This window comes from Oncorhynchus keta, unplaced genomic scaffold, assembly GCF_023373465.1.
Source record: "Oncorhynchus keta strain PuntledgeMale-10-30-2019 unplaced genomic scaffold, Oket_V2 Un_contig_1770_pilon_pilon, whole genome shotgun sequence".
In the NCBI taxonomy this organism is placed as follows: Eukaryota; Metazoa; Chordata; class Actinopteri; order Salmoniformes; family Salmonidae; genus Oncorhynchus; species Oncorhynchus keta.
This window is the reverse complement of record NW_026280537.1, coordinates 126,080-148,472: the sequence shown is the minus strand read 5'-3', so window position 1 is coordinate 148,472 and position 22,393 is coordinate 126,080. Positions and strand designations below refer to the sequence as shown.

The 22,393-nt window shown below is 46.7% G+C and overlaps 1 protein-coding gene, 1 long non-coding RNA gene and 1 pseudogene across 3 annotated transcripts; all 3 read left to right on the top strand.

Moving 5' to 3' along the window:
* The first annotated feature begins 1,879 nt into the window (after positions 1 to 1,879).
* On the top strand, positions 1,880 to 13,030 carry LOC127919857 (RAD50-interacting protein 1-like; annotated as a pseudogene).
* On the top strand, positions 4,075 to 5,328 carry LOC127919851 (uncharacterized). Of its 2 annotated transcripts, XR_008104270.1 has the most exons (4): positions 4,075 to 4,442; positions 4,563 to 4,766; positions 4,901 to 5,036; positions 5,071 to 5,328. It is a non-coding gene; the product is annotated as an uncharacterized LOC127919851 (long non-coding RNA). The 2 variants fall into 2 exon arrangements; XR_008104269.1 differs by lacking the exon at positions 5,071 to 5,328 and having other exon boundaries at positions 4,901 to 5,059.
* Positions 13,031 to 15,725: 2,695 nt separating the features above from the next.
* On the top strand, positions 15,726 to 19,591 carry LOC127919846 (U6 snRNA-associated Sm-like protein LSm8). Its single transcript, XM_052503703.1, has 4 exons — positions 15,726 to 15,891; positions 17,934 to 17,974; positions 18,889 to 19,016; positions 19,257 to 19,591. The coding sequence occupies exons 1-4, from the start codon at positions 15,861 to 15,863 to the stop codon at positions 19,345 to 19,347; spliced, it is 291 nt and encodes a 96-aa protein (XP_052359663.1). The 5' UTR covers positions 15,726 to 15,860; the 3' UTR covers positions 19,348 to 19,591.
* Positions 19,592 to 22,393: the final 2,802 nt, after the last annotated feature.

Genomic DNA, 22,393 nt, shown 5'->3' with positions numbered 1-22,393 from the left:
TTATGAAACCTTTGTTTTTACTGTTTATTTCTAATCGTTTGTTGTTGAAGTTGTTTTTTGTTTCTTCTCACTTTCTTTATTGTTTATTTCACTTGCTTTGACAATGAAAACATATGTTTCTCATGCCAACAACACCCCATTAAAGAGAGAGAGAGTTAAGAACTCATAAAGCACTTATTGTCTGCTCTTCTATCTGTTGTCTTGGCAGAACAAAGCATCTACTACAGGAACCCAGACTCCAGAGGTCCAGTCCAGAGCAAGGAGGCCTGAGTGAACATGAAATCACATAATCAGCCATTTCTGGACAACTATGACCTCACCACTTGCGTCCAAAATGGCACCCTATTCCCTAATGCTCTATAGGCCCTGGTCAAAAAGTAGTGCACTATATAGGGAATAGAGTGCTATTTGAGAAGCAACCCCATTGGGTCTCTAGGGATCCAGAGAAGGGCCAAGTGTTACAATGTCAATGTCAATGCAACCCCACAAAACATCTGGAGCACATTTTGTACAGAGGAAGATAGTAATGGAACAGAACAGAGTCAGGCATATGATAGTAATGGAAAAGACTCAAGCATATGATAGTAATGAACAGACTCAAGCATATGATAGCAATGGAACAGACTCAAGCATATGATAGTAATGGAACAGACTCAAGCATATGATAGTAATGGAACAGACTCAATAGCAATGGAACAGACTGATAGTAATGGAACAGACTCAAGCATATGATAGTAATGGAACAGACTCCAAGCATATGATAATGTCAATGGAAAAGACTCAAGCATATGATAGTAATGGAACAGACTCAAGCATATGAGAGTAATGGAACAGACTCAAGCATATGATAGCAATGGAACAGACTCAAGCATATGATAGTAATTGAACAGACTCAAGCATATGATAGTAATGGAACAGACTCAAGCATATGATAGCAATGGAAAAGACCAACATAAGGAACAGAACAGACTCAAGCATATAGTAATAACAGACTCAATGATAGTAACAAAAGACTCAAGCATATGAGAGTAACAGAACAGACTCAAGCATATGATAGCAATGGAACAGACTCAAGCATATGATAGCAATGGAACAGACTCAAGCATATGAGAGTAATGGAACAGACTCAAGCATATGATAGTAATGGAACAGACTCAAGCATATGATAGTAATGGAACAGAACAGACTCTCAAGCATATGATAGTAACAGAACAGACTAAGCATATGGAACAGAACAGACTCAAGCATATGATAGTAACAGAACAGACTCAAGCATATTCCCATTCACAGGAAACAGATGTACGAATGAAGGATAAGGGAGCGTACAAATGTTATAATATGTTTGAGATATAATCAAATCACATTTCATTTTTCACATACACGTGTATAGTAGATGTTATTGAGGGTGTAGGGAAATGCTTGTGTTTCTAGCTCCAACAGTGCAGTAATATCTAACTAGTAATATCTAACAATATACACAATCTAAAGTAAAGGGATGGAATTATGTAAATGAATTAAGAATATATAAATATGTGGACAAGCAATGTCAGAGCTGCATAGACTAAGATACAGTAGAATAGGACAGAATAAGAGAGTAACTGTTCCGTTCTGGGTAACAGATTAGTTCAACAACTACATAACTGAGCACATACAGTATGTCCAGTTGTTTCCTGTGAGGTCTTGATTGTCAACATGACACTCAAACACTGAAGAGGGTCTTGTTTTGGAAACATCCTTCCTAATTCCCTTTAATAATCACTGAAATAACACATCAACGGTAAATTGTCTGAAGCTATCATCACTCCACTTATGATATCACTGGTTACATGAACCAATGAATGGAGGATGGAAGGAAGCGTGGATTGTGTTATAGTTGGAAATGTCCCAAGTGTTTACCCGTGACAGGTCCCGCAGTACTAACTGTCACCACTGGAGGGGGTGTATAGACGTTGACGGCTGTGTTCGGTGCTGTGTTTACATCTGCGTGCTGTTGACGTGGAAGAGACACAGAAGAAAGATGGCGGCGCCCTCTTGCAGAGCAGCAAAACGGCCAAAGTGACGATTCTGATCTACAAAGCCCTATATCGACAAATTATGAAGACTCCGAAACAGAATCGGGGAGGGAGCTCTCCCCGACTACGTTGTCGAATTGATAGAGAAAGAAATCGGAGTGGATCTGAAGTCGCTGAAGAAAGTTAGCGCGCTCCTGGAGAAACTGACAGCGGAAAACAAGTTGCTGGAGGAGCAGGTAGTTAGCAAGCGCGTTGTTAACTTCATGTTGCACACTCACATCAGCTTTCAATGCTGTATCAATTATTGCATGAAAAATAATAGAATCGTTAATAATGCGAGTATTATTCTGCCCTTGCTAGTTAATGTAAGTAATACAAACATGATATATAGCTAACCTTGCTAGCTAGTTTAAGGGCGTGCATTTCCCTTGCTGACAGGTCTTCCTCCACCCACCTTCTCAGGTTCTGACGGTGTCCAGTTCGGTGCCGCTGCGGGTGTCAGCAGCGCTGTCTGCTGCCGAGGAGTCCCGTGTGTCTCTGGAAGGTTTGCTCCAGCGGGAGAGGGTCCTGTCCAACACCCTGATACAGCACCTGCAGGGCGCCCAGCCCTGGGCAGACAGCCTGGGACAGACCCTGGAACAGCTGGACAACACAGAGAAACACATGAAATACCTGCAGTGTCTGTCACGCATTGAAGAACTCAGGTGAGCAACAGTATTATTATTTTCTTCTTCTTCTTGCAGTTGGACAATATATTTTCATCTTCTTGCAGTTGGACAATATATTTTCATCTTCTTGCAGTTGGACAATATATTTTCATCTTCTTGCAGTTGGACAATATATTTGACACTATTCAAAGATAGGATCCTGATTGGAATACACACACACACAAAATGGTATCCTACTGTATGTTAAGTTGTTCCGCTAACTGCCGTTCTCTCCTCCCACAGTGACAGCATCCAGCAGTGTCTGATCACCAACAGTATATGGGAGGCAGTGGTGGCGGTGGGCAGCATGGCCAGTCTAGATGTGGGCCTAAAGCAGTCTGGCTGCTCTCATCTCCAGGCCTTCCTCAGAGAGACACTATGCTTCTGGCACAAGATCATTAAGGACAGACTGGCTGGGTATGTGTGTCTGAGTGGGTCAGACAGGCCAGGCAGTGTGTTGTGTTAGCGGGCCGGAGCAGAAGGACTGGCGATGGAGAACTCTGTGCTAGTTATTAGGATCTCTGTTTAGATCAGTGGTCAGAAACCCTGGTCCTGGAGAGCAACTGGCCATGCAGGCCTTTGTTCCAGCCTGGCACTAACCCATCTAATTCAGTCTAAATGATTAGTTGACCAGGTGTATTTGTGTTGGGCCAGAACAAGTAAGAGACACACGGTATCTCTCCAGGACCGGCCTTGGTGATTCACAGTTATTATGATGATCCAAAGTCAAGCTACCTCAGACCTGAATGTGATTTGTAACTCCTCCTCCTCCTCCTCTGTCTGGCAGTGATTTTGAGGAGTTGCTGATCCAGCTCCACTGGCCGCTCATCTCTCCTCCCACTCAGTCTCTCTCCCCCCCTGCCAACGCTCAGGAGCTCCACAGCCAGCTGGAGCTACTGGTGGCCCAGCTCCTGTCTCTACAGACCTCGTATCCTTCACCCTAATACAGTCCTTCACCCTAATACTGTTGTAGACAGGACTGGGTTATAGACAGGACTGGGTTGTAGACACTACTAGGTTATAGACAGGACTGGGTTATAGACAGGACTGGGTTAAATATATATAAATATATATGCCATTTAGCAGACGCTTTTATCCAAAGTGACTTACAGTCATGTGTGCATACATTCTACGTATGGGTGGTCCCGGGAATCGAACCCACTACCCTGGCGTTACAAGCGCCATGCTCTACCAACTGTGCTACAGAAGGACCAGGGTTGTAGACAGGACTGGGTTGTAGACACTACTGGGTTGTAGACACTACTGGGTTGTAGACACTACTAGGTTATAGACACTAGGTTATAGACAGGACTGGGTTATAGACAGGACTGGGTTATAGACAGGACTGGGTTGTAGACAGGACTGGGTTATAGACACTACTAGGTTATAGACAGGACTGGGTTATAGACAGGACTGGGTTATAGACACTACTAGGTTATAGACAGGACTGGGTTATACACACTACTAGGTTATAGACAGGACTGGGTTATAGACAGGACTGGGTTATAGACAGGACTGGGTTATAGACAGGACTGGGTTATAGACACTACTAGGTTATAGACAGGACTGGGTTATAGACAGGACTGGGTTATAGACAGGACTGGGTTATAGACAGGACTGGGTTATAGACAGGACTGGGTTATAGACAGGACTGGGTTATAGACACTACTAGGTTATAGACAGGACTGGGTTATAGACAGGACTAGGTTATAGACAGGACTGGGTTATAGACACTACTGATAGACACTACTAGGTTATAGACAGGACTGGGTTATAGACACTACACTACTGGGTTATAGACACTACTAGGTTATAGACAGGACTGGGTTATAGACAGGACTAGGTTATAGACACTACTGGGTTATAGACACTACTGGGTTATAGACACTACTGGGTTATAGACACTACTAGGTTATAGACAGGACTGGGTTATAGACAGGACTAGGTTATAGACACTACTGGGTTATAGACAGGACTGGGTTATAGACACTACTAGGTTATAGACAGGACTGGGTTATAGACACTACTAGGTTATAGACAGGACTGGGTTATAGACAGGACTAGGTTATAGACAGGACTGGTTATAGACAGGACTGTGTTATAGACAGGACTGGGTTATAGACAGGACTGGGTTATAGACACTACTGGTTATAGACAGGACTGGGTTATAGACACTACTAGGTTATAGACAGGACTGGGTTATAGACACTACTGGGTTATAGACAGGACTGGGTTATAGACACTACTGGGTTATAGACAGGACTGGGTTATAGACACTACTAGGTTATAGACAGGACTGGGTTATAGACACTACTGGGTTATAGACAGGACTGGGTTATAGACACTACTAGGTTATAGACAGGACTGGGTTATAGACACTACTGGGTTATAGACAGGACTGGGTTATAGACAGGACTAGGTTATAGACAGGACTGGGTTATAGACACAGTGCATTATTTCCACTCTGCACACTTCTTCATACACTAGCTTCATACTTCATACATTCCCAGTCACAGACATACTGTTCCTCACACACTTCCTAAGATATTGACTGATATTGATGTTGATATTGTACTGAGATGAATACCTGGCCAGTTTCTTTAACCTGTTTCTCAGTGATGATCTCATATCAGAGAAGCCAACCTCTGTGTCCCGTGTAGGGTTGCCCCCGACGACACCCCTGTCTCTTCCTGTCCAGATCATGTTGCTTCCTCTGAGCAAGAGGTTTCGATACCACTTCACTGGAAACCGTCAGACCAATTCACTCAACAAGGTTTGAGCAACACACACACACACACACACACACACACACACACACACACACACACACACACACAGAGAGAGACAAAAATAATCACACACACACACACACACACACACACACACACACACACACACACACACACACACAGAGAGAGCATGTCACACACACACACACACACACAGAGAGAGAGAGAGCATGTCACACACACACACACACACACACACACACACAGAGCGCGTCTCAAACACAGACAGACAATGACAATAATAATAACCTCCATCTCTGTCTCCATGCAGCCTGAGTGGTTCCTGACCCAGGTCCTGATGTGGATGGGTAACAGCTCCAACTTCATGGAGGAGAAGATCCAGCCCATTCTGGACAGAAATGGAGCTAACGTCAACGCCAAGGTTAGAGGATCAGCCGCTATATAATCATCTAGAATCCTGAGTTCATGTGCCATTGAAGTATTTGTTCACCCCCAAGATTCAAATCTGAAAGTCAAGCTGAGTCCATTGCAGTCATCTGTCAATCGTAGCAGCTCTTGATGTTCCACAGTCATATGAGAGGATATAAGCATATATATATGAATATAATAAAATATAATGGTTATAGCTATTGAAGTATCTCATGTCATCCCTCACGTCCCCACCAGGTGGAGCTGTGTCGCGGTCTACTCACCCTGGCCCAGGAGAAGCTAGCGTTGGATGCTCCACGGCTGCTCTACGACGACTCTCTCTTCTGCCACCTGGTGGATGAGATCCTGCAGTTTGAGAGGGAGCTGCGCACCACCCACTCCTACCCCAGCACCCTGCCCGGAGTGCTGCATGTACTGCTGGAGGAGGTCGTGCTGCAGAAGTGGCTCACTGTGGAGAGGAAGAGTGAGTGAGAGAGGCAGCAGTGGAGCATCTCTCATCGTTCCCTACTCTTTCCCCTTGGCCCTAACCCTCCAATTTCCGCAGATCTGAAGGGGCTGGATAGGTATAAGCAGTGTACTGGCAGAGCTTCCGCCATATCGCTTCTACCTTACAGATCTGCAAACATTGAAGGGTTTGGGTGAAGTGAAGGGGTAGGAAGCCATTTGGGACTGACTAAAGAGATTTAAGAGACTAAAGAGACTTCTCTGTTAGACTCCGTTTATGTCAGTGTATGTGATTTAGTGAATGTGTGATGTGTGCTCATCCCAACTGTGTGTCTCTCTGTAGTGGCGATAGAGAAGGTGGATGCCATGCTGTCTGCTGAGGGGGCTTGGAGCTCCCAGTACAAAGACATCAGTGACATGGACGAACTCAAGGCTCCAGACTGCGCTGAGACCTTCATGACCTTACTGCTGGTCATCACTGGTAGGATTATTAACTACTTTATCACTCTCTCTCTCTGCCTCTCAATTCAATTCAATTCAATTCAAGGGTTTATTGGCATGGGAAACATGTGTTAACATTGCCAAAGCAAGTGAGGTAGACAACATACAAAGTGAATATATAAAGTGAAAAACAACAAAAATTAACAGTAAACATTACACATACAACAGTTTCAAAACAGTAAAGACATTACAAATGTATATATATATACATATATATATATATATATATACACATACACTGTACAAATAATTAAAGGACACAAGATAAAATAAATAAGCATAAATATGGGTTGTATTTACAATGGTGTTTGTTCTTCACTGGTTGCCCTTTTCTCGTGGCAACAGGTCACAAATCTTGCTGCTGTGATGGCACCTGTGGAATTTCACCCAGTAGGTATGGGAGTTTTTCAAAATTGGATATGTTTTCGAATTCTTTGTGGATCTGTGTGATCTGGGGGAAATCTCTCTAATATGGTCACATTGGGCAGGAGGTTAGGAAGTGCAGCTATTAATTTTGTGGGCAGTACACATAGCCTTCTTCTCTTGATCTGCCTACTCTCTCTCTCACTGAGTCTCTCAAAGCTCCTTAATTTTTGGGTCAGTCACAGTGGTCAGGTATTCTGCCGCTGTCTCTCTGTGTAGGGCCAAATAGCATCTAGTTTGCTCTGTTTTTTGTTAATTCTTTCCAATGTGTTAAGTAATTATCTTTTTTGTTTTCTCTGATTTGGTTGGGTCTAATTGTGCTGTTGTCCTCTCTGTAGGGTGTGTTTGTGTTTGTGAACAGAGCCCCAGGACCAGTCTCTCTGCCTCTCTGTTTGTGATGGCTCTCTCTGCCTCTGCTCTGCTGCATTATTTGGTGTTTTACGTTGCTCTCTCTCTCTCTCTCTCTCTCTCTCTCTCTGCCTCTCTCTCTCTGCCTCTCTCTCTCTGCCTCTCTCTCTCTCTCTGCCTCTCTCTGCCTCTCTCTCTCTCTCTGCCTCTCTCTCTCTGCCTCTCTCTCTCTATCTCTATCTCTCTCTCTCTGCCTCTCTCTCTCTGCCTCTCTCTCTCTCTGCCTCTCTCTCTCTCTCTGCCTCTCTCTCTCTGCCTCTCTCTCTCTGCCTCTCTCTCTGCCTCTGCCTCTCTCTCTCTGCCTCTCTCTCTGCCTCTGTCTCACTGTCTCACTCTGTCTGTCTTGTCCCTCTGTTTGTCGTAGAGGGACAACCTGCTGTTGGGGCAGCCTCTGACTAACTGCACTCTATCTCTCTCTCCTCCACCTCCCTCTATCCTCTCTCTCCCCTCAATCTCTAATACTCCCCCTACCAGACCGCTACCGTGCCCTCCCCTGCCCTCGTGCCCAGCTGCGTTTCCTGGCGCTACAGAGAGAGTTGGTGGACGACTTCCGTATCCGCCTCACCCAGGTGATGAAGGAAGAGTCCCGTAACCGCTGGGCGCTAGATACTGTGCTATTCTGAACGCTGCCAACTACATCTCCACCGTGCTGGGGGACTGGGGAGACAACGTGGTACGTGGCCCCTCGGAGTCATCACGCTGTTGCTATACAAAACATATTGATGCAGAAGTAGCTAAGATGGGGAGAAGTCTGTCTATAATAAACAAGGCAGGTCCTACAGGCCCTCTACCTTCTTAACAACACTATCAACAAGGCAGGTCCTACAGGCCCTAGTTTCTACCTTCTTAACAACACTATCAACAAGGCAGGTCCTACAGGCCCTAGTTTCTACCTACCTATCTAGTTTCTAAACAACACTATCAACAAGGCAGGTCCTACAGGCCCTAGTTTCTACCTTCTTAACAACACTATCAACAAGGCAGGTAGTTTCTACCTTCTATCAACAAGGCAGGTCCTACAGGCCCTAGTTTTGTCATACCTTGACTACTGTTCAGTCGTGTGCTCAGGTGCCACAAAAAGGACTTAGGAAAATTGCATTTGTCTCAGAACAGGGCAACACGGCTGGACCTTGGATGTACACAGAGAGCTAACATTAATAATATGCAGGTCAATCTCTCCTGGCTGAAAGTGGAGAAGAGATTGACTTCATCACTACTTTTATTTATGAGAGTATTGACATGTTGAATGCACCGAGCTGTCTGTCTAAACTACTGGCACACAGCTCGGACACCCATACATACCCCACAAGACAAGCCACAAGAGGTCTCTTCACAGTCCCCAAGTCCAGAACAGACTATGGGAGGCACACAGTACTACATAGAGTCATGACTACATGGAACTCTATTCCACAGTACTACATAGAGTCATGACTACATGGAACTCTATTCCACAGTACTACATACAGTCATGACTACATGGAACTCTATTCCACAGTACTACATAGAGTCATGACTACATGGAACTCTATTCCACAGTACTACATACAGTCATGACTACATGGAACTCTATTCCACAGTCCACAGTACTACATACAGTCATGACGACATGGAACTCTATTCCACAGTACTACATAGAGTCATGACGACATGGAACTCTATTCCACAGTACTACATAGAGTCATGACTACATGGAACTCTATTCCACAGTACTACATACAGTCATGACTACATGGAACTCTATTCCACAGTACTACATAGAGCCATGACTACATGGAACTCTATTCCATAGTACTACATACAGCCATGACTACATGGAACTCTATTCCATAGTACTACATAGAGCCATGACTACATGGAACTCTATTCCACAGTACTACATACAGCCATGACTACATGGAACTCTATTCCATAGTACCACATACAGCCATGACTACATGGAACTCTATTCCATAGTACTACATAGAGCCATGACTACATGGAACTCTATTCCACAGTACCACATAGAGCCATGACTACATGGAACTCTATTCCACAGTACCACATACAGCCATGACTACATGGAACTCTATTCCATAGTACTACATAGAGCCATGACTACATGGAACTCTATTCCATAGTACTACATAGAGCCATGACTACATGGAACTCTATTCCACAGTACTACATAGAGCCATGACTACATGGAACTCTATTCCACAGTACCACATACAGCCATGACTACATGGAACTCTATTCCACAGTACCACATACAGCCATGACTACATGGAACTCTATTCCACAGTACTACATACAGCCATGACGACATGGAACTCTATTCCATAGTACTACATAGAGCCATGACTACATGGAACTCTATTCCACAGTACTACATAGAGCCATGACTACATGGAACTCTATTCCACAGTACTACATAGTCATGACTACATGGAACTCTATTCCACATCAAGTATCTGACGCAAGCAGTAAAATTAGGTTTAAAAATAGATAAAAAAAACACCTTATGGAACAGCGGGGACTGTGAAGCAACACAAACATTGGCACAGACACACACACACACACACACACACACACACACACACACACACACACACACACACACACACACACACACACACACACACACACACACACACACACACACACACACACACACTATATATACATATGGATTTAGTACTGTAGATATGTGGTAGTGGTGGAGTAGGGGCCTGAGGGAACACAGTGTGTTGTGAAATCTGTGAATGTATTGTAATGTATTACAGTTGTATAAACTGCCTTCATTTCACTGGACCCCAGGAAGAGTAGCTGCTGCTTTGGCACATGCTGCCCGCCTGTCTGTCAATCTGTCTGTCTGCCTGCCTGTCTGTCAATCTGTCAGTCTGCCTGACTGTCTGCCAATCTGTCAGTCTGCCTGCCTGTCTGTCAATCTGTCAGTCTGCCTGACTGTCTGCCAATCTGTCTGTCTGCCTGCCTGTCTGTCAATCTGTCAGTCTGCCTGACTGTCTGCCAATCTGTCTGTCTGCCTGCCTGTCTGTCAATCTGTCAGTCTGCCTGACTGTCTGTCTGCCTGCCTGCCTGTCTGTCAGTCTGCCTGCCTGTCTGTCAATCTGTCTGCCTGCCTGTCTGTCAATCTGTCAGTCTGCCTGACTGTGTCTGCCTGCCTGTCTGTCAGTCTGCCTGTCTGTCTGTCAGTCTGCCTGACTGTCTGCCTGCCTGTCTGTCAATCTGTCAGTCTGCCTGACTGTCTGTCTGCCTGCCTGCCTGTCTGTCAGTCTGCCTGTCTGTCAGTCTGCCTGCCTGTCTGTCAGTCTGCCTGCCTGTCTGTCAATCTGTCAGTCTGTCTGAATGTACATGTGTTGTCCGTTCAGAAGTAGTTAAGGGGACAGAAAAAGCCACATATTAACACCTTCACTCTGCTGTATGTTCCCTCCTTTTACTGCACTGCTCCAGAGGGCTTCTTCAAGGCTGTTCAATGTTCTTTTCTCTGTCCTCTGTTCTTCCTCAGTTCTTCCTGCAGCTGCAGCAGTCTGCTGTGGCCCTGGGGGAGGAGGAGCTGTTGGGGCCACTGGGGGTCACTGAGTCCGGCCGTCTGGCCTCTCTGGAGGGGTCTCTGTTTGAGGGGCTCCTGGGGCTGCTGGAGAGGCTGAGAGGAGACATGCTGGGCAGGTTACTGGAGGCTGTCATGAGGGACGTACAGAAGAAGGCTCAGCCCTACTCCAGGGACAGGTCAATGGAGACACTCTTCTCTTAGAGGAAGGGTTCTTTCTGTTCAATCTAGTTCCTCTCAAGATGTAGTCCTATCTTTGGAGTTTTAAACACTAGACACCCACTGTCACCTTGCTTTGCTTGGTGTTTAGGCCCAGGCTGATTGTAAGCACTTTGTGACAAATATCTTTGTCCTGTAACACGCCTGGACAGTAGGAATGAAATGTGATTTCTTGAGCTCAGATCATCACCTACAGCCGCCATATAACCAATTGAACAACAAAATGTTGAAAACTAGAATGACACCAACGTGTATCCTTCTCCTCCCAGGTGGTTGTCTCTGCCGTCCCAGTGTGACCAGGCCACCATGTCCCTGTCCAGTCTAGCCTGTCCTCTGATGCTCTGTCTCAGGGACCACCTGCTCCAGCTGCAGCAGATGCTGTGTCTGCCTCTCTTCCAGATGGGCTGGCAGGACCTGGCTGAGAGGCTGGACCTCTTCCTCTACCAGAATGTGAGTCACACTGCTGACCTGCTACAATGGGAATGAATCAGATAGTTGACTTCATTAAATATTTGAACTTTTAGTGATTTCTCAGATACTACTGTCTGGAGAGACTTAAAAGAAGATAATCAGATTGTCACACATCATTAGACACATCTGTTCTCAAATACATTAAAACTACATTGGCTACTGACTAATTCTAATGATAAAATACAGACGTAAGAAAATAGGATGAAGCAATAGAGAATGTTTTTTTGGGGGTAATCACATCTCTATTAACTTATGGATCTGCTACCTGTCTCCCTTAGGTGATTCTGTATAACCACTTCAACGAGGGGGTGCAGCCCAGCTCCACCCGACATGACAAGAAACCTCTTCCCTCTGTTTGGACACTACTGCAAGAGGCCTGAGAACTTCTTCAAACAGTGAGTGGGCCATTACATACAATGGCAATTCTGCTGACAATATCACCTGAAAACATTGTCCATTGGACCATAATCTTTAGAAGAGACCGACAGTTTGTAGTTCCTTAGGTTATTAAATGTCCTGCTTGAATTTCTTGTCAAATCATTTCTAGGTAAAAAATGATTGGTCATGTCTCCCTCTCTCAGTGTGAAGGAGGCCTGCGTCATCCTGTGTCTGAATGTGGGCTCGGCTCTTCTTCTACGAGACGTCCTGAGGCAGGCTGAGGAAGACGAGGAGCAACCAGGGACCCCGGACGGCAAGCCCAGCCCTACGTCAGCCCTCAACGAGCTGGGGGTCTACCGCCTGGCCCCTGCGACGTCCTCATCCTGCTCAACCTCAGGGCCTCCTGGCCGGGAAAGTGAGGGGAGATGGGAGGAAGAACAGTAGCATGGTCCCAGATGTGTTTTTGACAACTCCTATGGTCTTTGTGATGCCGATTGGCCGTAGGAGTTGAGCAAGGCAGCACTAACAGATCTGTGACCAGGCTAGGACGGGCTATAGCTGGCAAAGAGCAACCACTACCAATGAACTACACCGTATCCCAGAAACCTGGAATAGACCGCTGTCATTCCTGAATACTCCTGTCCCATCCCGTTTAATCCCAGTTTTGTTTACTTTGCCGATCCTCTGTCTACAAGCTCAGCACCTGTTCCATATCAACTCACCACTCCTGGTCTAAACGCAGGGAGAGACCTCGACTGGAGCCTGAAGGATGTGTTTAAATGAACTGCTCATGTAGAGGACATTATTTGTCTATTGACTGACAGCACAGACTTCTGTCTTCTTGTGGAGGAGATCTAGTAGTACCACATGGTGTGGATGGGTATATCAGGAGGCTCCCCTCTCACTTCCTGACAGGGACTGTTGTCTTTAACCACATGAGATATAGGAGACCTTAACACTGCTGTTTTAAGCAGTCCAGTGCATTTGATAACAACAACAGCCCTGTCTGTCACATTACCTTATTTAATGTCATATACATTTGTAATGAAGTGAGAAATAAAAACGTTTAAATCCCGAAAATGTTATTTATGTCAAGTAACTGCCGTTTTGACAACCAATCATGTACGTTCATGCTAATGTATTTCAGAGAGAAAGATTCTAATGAAGTCACTCCAGTGAGCCTCAGCAGCCTGCCTAGGTGCAGTATGGGTCTCAGCAGCCTGCCCAGGTGCAGTATGGGTCTCAGCAGCCTGCCCAGGTGCAGTATGGGTCTCAGCAGCCTGCCCAGGTGCAGTATGAGTCTCAGCAGCCTGCCCAGGTGCAGTATGGGTCTCAGCAGCCTGCCCAGGTGCAGTATGGGTCTCAGCAGCCTGCCCAGGTGCAGTATGGGTCTCAGCAGCCTGCCCAGGTGCAGTATGGGTCTCAGCAGCCTGCCCAGGTGCAGTATGGGTCTCAGCAGCCTGCCCAGGTGCAGTATGGGTCTCAGCAGCCTGCCCAGGTGCAGTATGGGTCTCAGCAGCCTGCCCAGGTGCAGTATGGGTCTCAGCAGCCTGCCCAGGTGCAGTATGGGTCTCAGCAGCCTGCCCATGTGCAGTATGGGTCTCAGCAGCCTGCCCAGGTGCAGTATGGGTCTCAGCAGCCTGCCCAGGTGCAGTATGGGTCTCAGCAGCCTGCCCAGGTGCAGTATGGGTCTCAGCAGCCTGCCCAGGTGCAGTATGGGTCTCAGCAGCCTGCCCAGGTGCAGTATGGGTCTCAGCAGCCTGCCCAGGTGCAGTATGGGACTCAGCAGCCTGCAGTCTGCCCAGGTGCAGTATGGGTCTCAGCAGCCTGCCCAGGTGCAGTATGGGTCTCAGCAGCCTGCCCAGGTGCAGTATGGGTCTCAGCAGCCTGCCCAGGTGCAGTATGGGTCTCAGCAGCCTGCCCAGGTGCAGTATGGGTCTCAGCAGCCTGCCCAGGTGCAGTATGGGTCTCAGCAGCCTGCCCAGGTGCAGTATGGGTCTCAGCAGTCCCAGGTGCAGTATGGGTCCAGGTGCCCAGGTGCAGTATGGGTCTCAGCAGCCTGCCCAGGTGCAGTATGGGTCTCAGCAGTCTGACCAGGTGCAGTATGGGTCCAGCAGTCTGACCAGGTGCAGTATGGGTCTCAGCAGCCTGCCCAGGTGCAGTATGGGTCTCAGCAGCCTGCCCAGGTGCAGTATGGGTCTCAGCAGCCTGCCCAGGTGCAGTATGGGTCTCAGCAGCCTGCCCAGGTGCAGTATGGGTCTCAGCAGCCTGCCCAGGTGCAGTATGGGTCTCAGCAGCCTGCCCAGGTGGGGGTCTCAGCAGCCTGCCCAGGTGCAGTATGGGTCTCAGCAGCCTGCCCAGGTGCAGTATGGGTCTCAGCAGCCTGACCAGGTGCAGTATGGGTCTCAGCAGCCTGCCCAGGTGCAGTATGGGTCTCAGCAGCCTGCCCAGGTGCAGTATGGGTCTCAGCAGCCCCAGGTGCAGTATGGGTCCAGGCCTGCCCAGGTGCAGTATGGGTCTCAGCAGCCTGCCCAGGTGCAGTATGGGTCTCAGCAGCCTGCCCAGGTGCAGTATGGGTCTCAGCAGCCTGCCCAGGTGCAGTATGGGTCTCAGCAGCCTGCCCAGGTGCAATATGGGTCTCAGCAGCCTGCCCAGGTGCAGTATGCCATAGAAACAGAAGCGGTGTTGGAGACACTGAGGTATAATGAGCGCTAGAGACTGCATCCATATGACCAGGTTGTATGCGGTTTATACAGACCAACATCACATGTGCACTAGTACTCAATATGCAAAAGGAGTAGCGATTACATCATCCGAAAACAGCAGACATTGGATGAATATTAACATGTTAATGGACTTGTTTGATATTGCAGGTGACTGCTGCCTGACTGATCTACAAATCACCTTGCATCATAAATAACGACTCATTATTTGTAGATCAGTCAGTCACAATTGACCAATGATACATTATGTTAATGCTCTCCAACAGGACAACTGTCTTCAACTGTGAGCACTGGGGGAAAATCATTCAAATAATGAAATGGCTGTTTTGTGCACAAAGTTTATGACTAAAGTGTCTTATTAATACATTTTCTAATCTGACTTTTTTTTCTGTGCCGGGTGTCAGTTAAACTGCAGTACCGAAACAAAACTGTAGGAGCAGTTGAAACCATGCTTCAAGACCAGAACCCTGGTCCCTTTGGCTGGAGAACATCAAATCCATGATGCATTGTGGGTAAATGGTGACTGACTGATCTACAAATAATAATCAGTAATTAATTATGATCCAAGGTCGAACAAGCCTATTATCTCTAGAAAGGGCGGTCTGGTAAACTCATGGATCGGTAGGGCGACACCACTGAGGGGTATAAAGAACGGCGCGACACTCATTTTCTGTGGATTCGGCGCCATCTTCTGGACACCAAAATCATTAGTGGGTCTGCAATCATCTAGTCTGGTCTGATGCTGTTTCCGGTTTGTGCCTGCACGCCGATTTTGTGATCTACGGTGGAGCTACGTTTGTGTTTTCCAAATAAACCCGGCGGATTTGAACGAGTTTTTTGTTGTCACCATGTCGACTGCCCTCGAGAGCTACATCAACCGTATCCTTTGAACTAAAGTCATCCTGGTACAGTCACTGAATGGGACTTTTGCTGATGAATCGCGTGATTATTGATGCGTGGGTGCTTTGGCCTGCTAGATTGAGCTTTGCTAGCAATAGCATCGCATATGGCTTTTTAGTAGAATGACATGTAACTGTGCGCTAGTTAGATAAAATATAATACAAATTATTTTGGAAGCCAAACATGGGTACATGTTCATCCAAATGTGTTATTTAAGCAATAAGGCCCGAGGTGTGGTATATGGCCAATATACCACGGCTATGGTATATTTAGCACGACTCAAAGCTGAGTGCCTGAATACAGCCCTTAGTTGTGGTATATTGGCAATATACCACAAACCCCCGAGGTGCCTTATTGCTATTATAAACTGTTTACAAATGTAATTAGAACAGTAAAAATACATGTTTTGTCATACCAGTGGTATACTCTCTGATATACAACGGCTTTCAGCCAATCAGCATTCAGGGCTTGAACCACCAAGTTTATAATAGCAAGCTAACTACGGATTTGGCTCAACAGTATTGCTGCATGTGCAGCTTCTCATGAAATAGCAGCCTGGTCTCATATGCCTCGATTGGGGCGTCAGGTAGCCTAGTGGTTAGAGCGTCAGGTAGCCTAGTGGTTAGAGCGTCAGGTAGCCTAGTGGTTAGAGCGTCAGGTAGCCTAGTGGTTAGAGCGTCAGGTAGCCTAGTGGTTAGAGCGTCAGGTAGCCTAGTGGTTAGAGCCAGGCAGCCTAGTGGTTAGAGCGTCAGGTAGCCTAGTGGTTAGTTAGAGTGTTGGACTAGAAAGGTTGCAAGATCGAATCCCCGAGCTGACAAGGTTCAAATCTGTCGTTCTGCCCCTGAACAAGGCAGTTAACCCACTGTTCCTAGGCCGTCTTTGAAAATAAGAATTTGTGCCTAACTGACTTGCCTAGTTCAATAAAGATCAAATAAAATGCTCAATGGGTGACATGCCTGAGAATGTAGGCCATTTTCAGCTTCCAGGAATTGTGTACAGGTCCTTGTGACATGGGGCCGTGCATTATCATGCTAAAACAAGATGAGTGGCACACCAATGGGCCTCAGGATTTTGTCACGGTATCTCTATGCATTCAAATTGCCATCGATAAAATGCAGTTGTGTTCGTTGGCCGTAGCTTATTCCTGCCCATACCATAACCCCACCGCCACCGTGGGGGGGGCCCTCTGTTCACAACGTTGACATCAGCAAACCACTCACCCACACAACGCCATACACATGGTCTGTGGTTAGAAGTACTGCCAAATTCTCTAAAACGACATTATGGTAGAGAAATGAACATTAAGTTCTCTGGCAACAGCCCCATTGGACATTCCTGCAGTCAGCATGCCAATTACACACTCCCTCTACTTGAGAAATCTGTGGCATTGTTCTGACAAAACTGCACATTTTTGTGACCTTTTAGGGTCACCCGTGTAATGATCGTGGTGTTTAATCAGCTTCTTGATATGCCTATCCTGTACAGTGGATGGATTGTCTTGACAAAAGAGACATTCTCACTATTTTACATTTACATTTAAGTCTTTTATTTAGCAAAACATGGGACCAACACTTTATCCAGAGCCACTGCTATTCTCACTAACGGGGATGTAAACAAACTTGTGCAAAACATTTGAGGGAAATAGGCTTTTTTTAGTGTGTATGGAACATTTCTGGGATCTTTTATTTCAGCTCGTAAAACATGGGACCAACACTTTACATGTTGCGTTTTTGTTCAGCGCATATGAACCACTGCTACGGAATGTTGCAAGGCAAGCGCAGCGTTTACTTTTAAAATGAATGCACCAAAACGCATTGACGCTGTGGGTCTGAACGAGGTGATAGACTAGACGGAATATAGTAAACGTAAATCCTGGCCACTCAAATGTTACGTTTAGTATGGTTACATAAGAGAGAACGTTACTCAATAAGTAGAAAGTAAAGTAGGGTGGTTGGGCGTCTACCCCTGAGACCAGGTTGGAAATAGTGTCCCAAATGTCTTCCTTAGCTGCTGTGTTTCAGGTACAGTGGCCATCGTTACATCTGACGGACGGATGATAGTGGTATGTCTCTAGCTACTTCACTGCCGTACTTGGCTCCAGATCTGTGCGTCTGAATGGTTTTGACTGGACCATAAACCTGATTTTGTGTGTGTGCTGGTTTGATTGGACCGTTGATCTGTGTGTACTGGTTTGATTGGACCGTTGATCTGTGTGTGCTGGTTTGATTGGACCGTTGATCTGTGTGTACTGTTTTGATTGGACCGTTGATCTGACTGCGAGTACTGTTTTGATTGGACCGTTGATCTGTGTGTACTGTTTTGATTGGACCGTTGATCTGTGTGTACTGTTTTGATTGGACCGTTGATCTGATTGTGTGTGTACTGTTTTGATTGGACCGTGTGATCTGTGTGTACTGTTTTGATTGGACCGTTGATCTGTGTGTACTGTTTTGATTGGACCGTTGATCTGTGTGTACTGTTTTGATTGGACCGTTGATCTGTGTGTACTGTTTTGATTGGACCGACTTGATCTGTGTGTGTGTGTACTGTTTTGATTGGACCGTTGATCTGACTGTGTACTGTTTTGATTGGACCGTTGATCTGTGTGTACTGTTTTGATTGGACCGTTGATCTGTGTGTACTGTTTTGATTGGACCGTTGATCTTTGTGTACTGTTTTGATTGGACCGTTGATCTGACTGTGTACTGTTTTGATTGGACCGTTGATCTGTGTGTACTGTTTTGATTGGACTGTTGATCTGATTGTGTACTGTTTTGATTGGACTGTTGATCTGTGTGTACTGTTTTGATTGGACCGTTGATCTGTGTGTACTGTTTTGATTGGACCGTTGATCTGTGTGTACTGTTTTGATTGGACCGTTGATCTGATTGTGTGTGTACTGTTTTGATTGGACCGTTGATCTGATTGTGTGTGTACTGTTTTGATTGGACCGTTGAACTGACTGTGTGTGTTCAGGGCACCCTGAAGGGCTTTGACCAGACCATCAACCTGATTCTGGATGAGAGTCATGAGCGTGTGTTCAGTTCCTCTCAGGGTGTGGAGCAGGTGGTCCTGGGACTATACATCGTCAGAGGAGACAACGTGTAAGTATCATGTCGACCTCTGGCGGAACTCTCACCTTTCACCCAAACGACCCCTTATGACCTCTCACTGCGCCCGTTCACTCCCCATCATGCACTTGGATTGGTGAAGAGACTGAGTGTCGACAACATTTCTGAAACCGTGAGGGGAATGAGCACTTTAACTGGCCACTTTGGGGGGGGGGGTCAGACTTCAACACACAGTAATACACCCAGGCCCAACTGCTCTCCTCTATTTTGCAGAGCTGTGATTGGGGAGATTGACGAGGACACAGATTCTTCGCTGGACCTGGGGAACATCCGCGCTGAACCCCTTAACTCTATAGTCCACTGACCTCTCACCCTGACCCCCCAACTCGGATGTGCTGACCCCTACACCTGAGTGATTGTGTGTGTGAGAGAGAGTGTGAAAGAGAAAGCTAGAAATAGAGTAGTGTTTCAATTTTCACCACCTACTCAGCAATAGCTGATGTCCCTGTCTGAAGAGCACAGTTTATCTCCCCATGAAGGACCCAGGGACTAATAATAGGATGTTGATGAATGTGGTGATATTTTTTAATAAAGTGTGTTTCGTTTAACATGAAGTGTGTGTTATTACTCCACAACAACAGTGTGAGTAAAGGGCTATAATAAACTGGGTGGATCGAGCCCTGAATGCTGATTGGCTGACAGCCGTGGTATATCAGACCATATACCATGGGTATGACAAAACAATACTTTTTACTACTACGTTGGTAACCAGTTTATAATAGCAATTGCGTCTTGACGGAACAGCCCGTAGCCGTGGTAACATATACCACACCCCCTCGTGCACATATACCATACCCCCTCGTGGACATATACCACACCCCCTCATGTATACCACACCCCTCGGTATATTGGTGCACATATACCACCCCCTCGTGCACATATACCATACCCCTCGTGTGGACACATATACCACACACCCCTCGTGCACATATACATATACATATACCATACCCCCTCGTGCACATATACCATACCCCTCGTGGACATATACCACACCCCCCGTGGACATGCACATATGCACATATACCACACCCATATACCACACCCCCTCGTGGACATATACCACGTGCACATATACCATACATATACCCACCCCCGTGCACATATACCACACCCCCCGTGCACATATACCACACCCCTTGTGGCACATATACCACACCCCCGTGCACATATACACACCCCCTCGTGCACATATACCACACCCCCGTGCACATATACCCGTGGACACATATACCACACCCCCCGTGCACATATACCACACCCCCTTGTGCACATATACCACACCCCCCGTACCCACACCCCCTTGTGCACATATACCACACCCCTGGACATATACACCCCCTCGTGCACCACCCCTTGTGCACATATACCACACCCACTTGTGCACATATACCACACCCCTCGTGCACCCCACCCCTTGTGCACATATACCACACCCCCTTGTGCACATATACCACACCCCTATACCACACCCCCTCGTGCACATATACCACACCCCCTTGTGGACATATTATGGACACCACCCCCCTCGTGCACATATACCACACCCCCTTGTGTGCACATATACCACACCGCCACATATACCCCCCCGTCGTGCACATATACCACACCCCTTGTGCACATATACCACACCCCCCTGGTGTGCACATATACCACACCCCCCGTGCACATATACCACACCCCCTGGTGCACATATACCACACCCCCTGTGCACATATACCACACCCAATGACCACTCTGGCAGAACTAAAGAGTTCCTTGGCTAAGCTGGGAGAACCTGCCAGAAGGACAAGTCTCTACAGGACTTCACCCATCTGTAAACCACTTTGTTTGATAAAGGTCTGATGAGACAAAAATCACCTGAATGCACATTAAAAGTAAATCTGGGACAACTCAAATTAGTATAATATGTTATGTTTGGTATGGTTAAAAAGACTTACTCAAAAACAAAAGTATGGGTGGGTGTATAACAGTCTTGAATATCACGACAATTTTAGCAATTAGCAACTTTGTAACTATTTTTAGTAGTTTTATGCTAACCCTTGCTTTAACCCCTAGAGCTTTGCGTTAGCCACCTAGCTGTTAGCAACAACAAATTGTAATTCGTGACATTTCAAAAATGTCAGAGTAGTCATGAGTAGAACAAATCTAACAATTGCTTTCAATTTGGGTCTGTCAAGGTTTTCAAAATGTCAGAGTTTCCAACCTGTACCAGAAAGCTGCTCCTGAACACTGTCATGTCTTCCAACCTTGAGGATACACACTGGTCAAATACCCCTCTCTGTCTGTCTGTATGGAAGGACTAGTGACCAATGGGTGTGAGTGGTGGAGCGGGTCAGTTAGTCATTAACTACTACAGTAGTCACAACCCATCACGAGTCAGAAAGGGAAACAGTCATTTTGACCTAAATAAATATGACCCTAAATCCCCTCATCCCAATATCACCCTTCTTCACCCCCACCCCCCTCATCCCTCCCCTTACCCTCACCCCCCACATCAAACCTATAATCCAGTGTATTAACTCTATCCATTATCATCAATCTGTACCTGTCTTCTCTACCTGAACCCTCCCTGACCCTGGTCTGTACCTGTCTTCCTCTACCTGAACCCTCCCTCCCTGACCCTGGTCTGTACCTGTCTTCCTCTACCTGAACCCTCCCTGACCCTGGTCTGTACATGTCTTCCTCTACCTGTCTGGTCTGTACCTGTCTTCCTCTACCTGAACCCTGCCTGATCTCTACATCTGACCCTGGTCTGTACCTGTTTTCCTCTACCTGAACCCTCCCTGACCCTGGTCTGTACCTGTCTTCCTCTACCTGAACCCTCCCTGACCCTGGTCTGTACCTGTCTTCCTCTACCTGAACCCTCCCTGATCTCTACATCTGACCCTGGTCTGTACCTGTCTTCCTCTACCTGAACCCTCCCTGACCCTGGTCTGTACCTGTCTTCCTCTACCTGAACCCTGCCTGATCTCTACATCTGACCCTGGTCTGTACCTGTCTTCCTCTACCTGAACCCTCCCTGACCCTGGTCTGTACCTGTCTTCCTCTACCTGAACCCTCCCTGACCCTGGTCTGTACCTGTCTTCCTCTACCTGAACCCTCCCTGAACCCTCCCTGACCCTGGTCTGACCCTACCTGTCTTCCTCTACCTGAACCCTCCCTGATCCTGATCTCCTACATCTGACCCTGGTCTGTACCTGTCTTCCTCTACCTGAACCCTCCCTGACCCTGGTCTGTACCTGTCTTCCTCTACCTGAACCCTCCCTGATCTCTACATCTGACCCTGGTACCTGTCTTCCTCTACATGTCTGTCCTCTTCCTCTACCTGAACCCTCCCTCTAAATCTG

Excerpts from the sequence above, each read along its gene's own strand:
- LOC127919846 (XM_052503703.1), top strand. The coding sequence starts at position 15,861 with ATGTCGACTGCCCTCGAGAGCTACATCAACC. Across the intron at positions 15,892-17,933 it reads CCTCGAGAGCTACATCAACC|GTACAGTGGCCATCGTTACA; the intron begins GTATCCTTTGAA and ends GCTGTGTTTCAG. Across the intron at positions 17,975-18,888 it reads CTGACGGACGGATGATAGTG|GGCACCCTGAAGGGCTTTGA; the intron begins GTATGTCTCTAG and ends GTGTGTGTTCAG.